Source organism: Hordeum vulgare, chromosome 5H, assembly GCF_904849725.1.
Source record: "Hordeum vulgare subsp. vulgare chromosome 5H, MorexV3_pseudomolecules_assembly, whole genome shotgun sequence".
Taxonomy (NCBI): Eukaryota; Viridiplantae; Streptophyta; class Magnoliopsida; order Poales; family Poaceae; genus Hordeum; species Hordeum vulgare.
The window spans coordinates 459,621,934-459,626,370 of NC_058522.1; the positions used below are offsets into that span (position 1 = coordinate 459,621,934).

Genomic DNA, 4,437 nt, shown 5'->3' on the forward strand with positions numbered 1-4,437 from the left:
TATACTACTACTGACTGCAAAGGCATCACGCAGCTGCAACCACCCGGCGTGGTTGGTAAATGAGCGAGATTCCACACAGCCAGGCCCTCTAACGGTATCCAATCCAGCACATGCACACAGGAAAAAGATACTCCTACTACTACTGTATCCGTGGACGGAGGGGAACACAATGGTTGGATTGGGTCCTTGGATTGGAAGAACAGCGTTAAATTTCCGGGACGCTGTTTTCTTTCTCTGCAATGCAAACAGAGGGTACATCATGCACGTGAACGCGGCTTAATTTACGTGCGTGTCCATGCACACGAACATGGCCCAGTTTACTTTTCTCACTTAGTAGCAGTAACATACAAGTGTTGTTGTTTAATCGATCGATCCCTCCTTCGAGGGGAAAAGAAGAAAAGATGAGATTAACTGCCGACGCCGGCGAGGTGAGGTCAGGTCACGACCTCGCCACCGTCCGCGCAAGGCGCTGGACCTTGGCGGCGATCTCTGGAGGCACTCGCACGGCCGATCGGGGCGGCTCCTTGCACCGCCGGAGGTCCAGCCCCAGCGCGTCCGACACGTCCTCCGAGCTCCATCCGGCTCGCCGGAGCGAGTCCGAGCACCGGTCCGTCTTCAGCAGCAGTGTGTCGAGCACGGCCTCCGCGTCGGCAGCTGGCGGGGCGTCCTCGCCGTCGAACATCCCGGACGCGGCCACCTCGACCATCTCGTCCACCTCCCTGTCCCTCCAGCCACCTTTCTTGAGCACCGATCCGAGCTTGTCCAGGTAGTTGTCCACCCAACGCGGCGTCGACCTCCGGGGTGGCGAGCAGCAGCCTGACGAGGATGTGGACGCGGTGGAGGCTTCGGAGGACGACGAGTCGCGGCGGCGCCGGTCCGAGGCCGCGTCGCTCCAGAACTCGATCCAGCGCGGGGCCTGGCCGCCGCAGGCGGCGTCCAGGCTGCGGCGCGTGCACGGCGTGCTCGTGCCCGAGGAGGGCATCGCCGCGAACTGGGATGAGATGTCCATCGGCTGGAAAGACGACTCGCGGGTGAAGAAGTGGACGACGTCGAGGCCGCAGCAGAGGACGCGGTCGTCGGTGACGAAGAACACGGGGTTGCCGGCGAGGGAGGGGCTGCAGGGCAGATAGCAGCGGTCGAAGAGGGGAACGAGCAGCGGCGCGCGCCGTATGGCGGAGCGAGCGAGCCGCCTCGAGCGCTCGGGGTCGGCCGGCCTCTTCCCCCAGCACCGCGGCCACAGCGCGCCCCTCGCGATCTGGAGCGACGCCGCGGCGACTGGCAGGTCGAACGCAGCGCGGAGCCCGGCGCGGGAGCGCCAGTCCGGGAACCCCGGGCCGGACGGCAGCCCGAGGGCCAGAACGGCGCGGAGGTCGGGCGGGAAGGTGAACCCCATCTCGGCCTCGGCGCGGGCGAGCTCCGTCTCCGAGAGCCCGGGCAGGATGGCCACCCCGGACGCCCGGAGGTGCGAGAGCACGGACGACGCCACGCCCTGGAAGGAGTAGAGGCCGTGGCGCGGGGACGCGGACGCCGAGGAAGGGCCGGCCGCGGCGCGCGTGGACAGGCGGCGCAGGCCGGCCGCGTGCGCCGCCGGGGCCATGCCCGCCATCCGGTGCTCCACATCCACCATCGCGACGGCCCGAACCTCCCCGGCGACGGCGAACGGCGGATGCTTTCCCCCGTGCGTTTTGGCGTTTGGAAGCGGGGAGCTCAGCTTGGCAAGGCAGAGAGGAAACGGCTGCGAGTGAAGGAGACGGACGGACACGGTGGTGACGGAGTAGGCTATATAGCGGGAAGGGAAGCGGGCCGTGGCCGTGGGGGTGTGTGGAGGGTGGAGGACAAGCCTGGGCCCAGCGGCCATGGGCCGGGGCCCCACTTTGGAGATCTGAGGTCCTGCCGCTGGGTGTTGCGTGGGGCCGCCCACAGCGATGGCTCCAGCGTGCGGGGCGCTACAAGGCAGACCAGAAAAAAATGAGCAAGAGGAGACGCTGATCGGTGTCAGGCAAGCAGCCTACACTGTGATCTAGTAGTACTGGTGGTCTGTGTTAGCGTTCTTGTTTACTTTTTTACGGCCAGATTTACCGGTTAACGAGATTGGACAGACCATGCGACTGGATCGTTTGCTCTGTTTCTTTTGCGAACAAAACAGGAGCTCTGCTATTTTAGTGGTGCACGCTGAGTGTTTAACAAAAACTACCACAGTGTTCCTAGAACTATCATTTATCAAAATGTCCCACAGAACTAACATTTTGTCTCTGTTTTTTTTTTCTTCCTAAAAACTATCGCTTTTGTTAAGGTAATGCCTCGGGCATTTGAATCTGGATTATGACAGGGGTGCGGTACCCAGGTAAGGGTTGTTCAATTTCTCAAAGAAGAAGATTGATGTATCAAATAGCGAAGGACGTGTTTGGTTGCCTCCCGTGAATGGTGTGTGTATTGCATATGTTGTTGAGTGGAGCCTGGTTGAAGGAAATCGAAAGAAAAAACAACATATGTATCTCGTTTGGTTGTCCGCATCGAGGTATGTCTCGATGTTTTTTTATAACATGAGGCTTACTAACTAATAGATTGAGGTTGAATGTAACGACTAAGATGCGATCCTATCTTTATTTTGGCGTGAGAGCCTCGACACGGATAGAAGTGCATCTCGTCGTTTCGCAAGAATGGATATCGTTACAAGTACATGTACATAATAGATCAGTATATGGAATTGACTTACACTCGACAAAAGCTACATCAGAGTCACATTAATACAACGACATAATTAGCCATCATGAAGAAGAGCATGGTCCGACTACGGACGAAAAACAAACGATGAAAGAACGACGTTCATCCTTGCTATCCCAGGTTGCCGGCCTCTAACCCATCCTAGATCGATGATGATGAAGAAAAAGAAACTCTAAATAGCACAATCATCGCGCTCACGTCATACTAACTCTTTACCTGTACCTGCAACTCGTGTTGTACTAATCTGCGAGCCACATGGGACCCAACAATCTCATTTCCAAAGATATCAAGACTAACATAACTTAATGGCTGAGTTGTGGTTAAGTGGTGAAGCTGCAGCAAGCGATTAACATTTATTTGAGGTGACTAACTTACGAGTACAAGAATAAAAGAGGGGGATGATCTACACATAGTGAACGTGACTATTAATGATCAACTGAATGATCCTGAACACCTAATTACGTCATACATAACCCCACCGTGTCCTCGATCGAAGAAGGAGCTCACGAAAGAGTTAGTCACGGTTACGCACTCAGTTGGCAAGTTTTAGTTAAGTTAACTTCAAGTTATCTAGAATCGTATGTTAAACAAAGTTTTCACGTTGCCACATAACCGCGGGCACGACTTTCCGAAAGATTTAACCCTGTAGGGATGTTCCAACTAGTCCATCACAAACTACCACACGCTGCAACGGAATGACCTCGATAAGGGAAAACTCGTGATCTCCTCGGGTTCCTATAGGAAAACCTCAACCTCGAGATAGCCCAAAGCATCCTCGAAATCCCTCGCAGAAGACGCTTGATAAAGGTAAAACAAGTCCAGCAAGGCCACCCGGCGTGTCGACGATCCCGATAGGAGCCGCGTATCTCGTTCTCAGGAGACGACGGATGAGCACTATGTACGGTGACCGGATATACATCCCTCGAGTTGCACAGGGTGGCCCCGCAAGTGGTTCTGTTTTGGACCAGCACCATCAGCACTGGCCCTCCCTGTATTATGTGAATTACTCCTCGGGTTCATGACGCCCTATGTTTTCATTATTAACAGAATTATTATGTTGGGCAAATATATTACCAATGTTGGGCTTTGCGAGACGAGCTTTGTCCCAAAACAAAAGTCAAGGAGGTCTCCATAACAACCCCAAGCATGTTAGAAGCGCTCATTTATGAAACATAGCACCGGTAGCCGAAACTAAGGCGACAAAGGTGGAACAAAACACCAGGTTAGAAAGGTCGAGCCTTCCACCTTTTACCAAGTATATAGGTGCATTAAATTAATTAGCAATAATATGGTGATATACAAGGAACCTATGTTTTCACATGGAAGCAAGTGCACCTGCAACTAGCAACAAAGGCTGGGCAAGCGGTAACATAGCCAAACAGTGGTTTGCTGGGTTGTGGAAAAGGTTGGAGCTTTTCATGGCAATGTTGGGAGGCTGACATTTAACAGGTGGTAGGCAGCAAGACACAGCGATAAAATCAAAACAACTAGCATAGCAGTGATAGTAATGGTATCTAGTAATGGTATCTGGTCCACCCACTTATAAAGGCAATGGATTTGAAATCAATGAATCATGGTGAAAGCAACTTGAAGATATTCTCGTGTGTCCTCAAGAGCATTTTAAATACTATAAGAAGTATCACCGACTTGTCCTTAGCATATTTAAGTATTAGGTCACTTGTCGCAGCTTGTTACTTTTGTTAATTGTTGTCA

General features: G+C 53.4%; 1 protein-coding gene across 1 annotated transcript; it reads right to left on the reverse strand.

Moving 5' to 3' along the window:
• Positions 1 to 280: 280 nt before the first annotated feature.
• Positions 281 to 1,742, reverse strand: LOC123395372. Its single transcript, XM_045090364.1, has one exon. It carries the CDS (start codon positions 1,625 to 1,627, stop codon positions 440 to 442), a length of 1,188 nt encoding a protein of 395 aa, XP_044946299.1. The 5' UTR covers positions 1,628 to 1,742; the 3' UTR covers positions 281 to 439.
• Between the last annotated feature and the right edge of the window lie 2,695 nt (positions 1,743 to 4,437).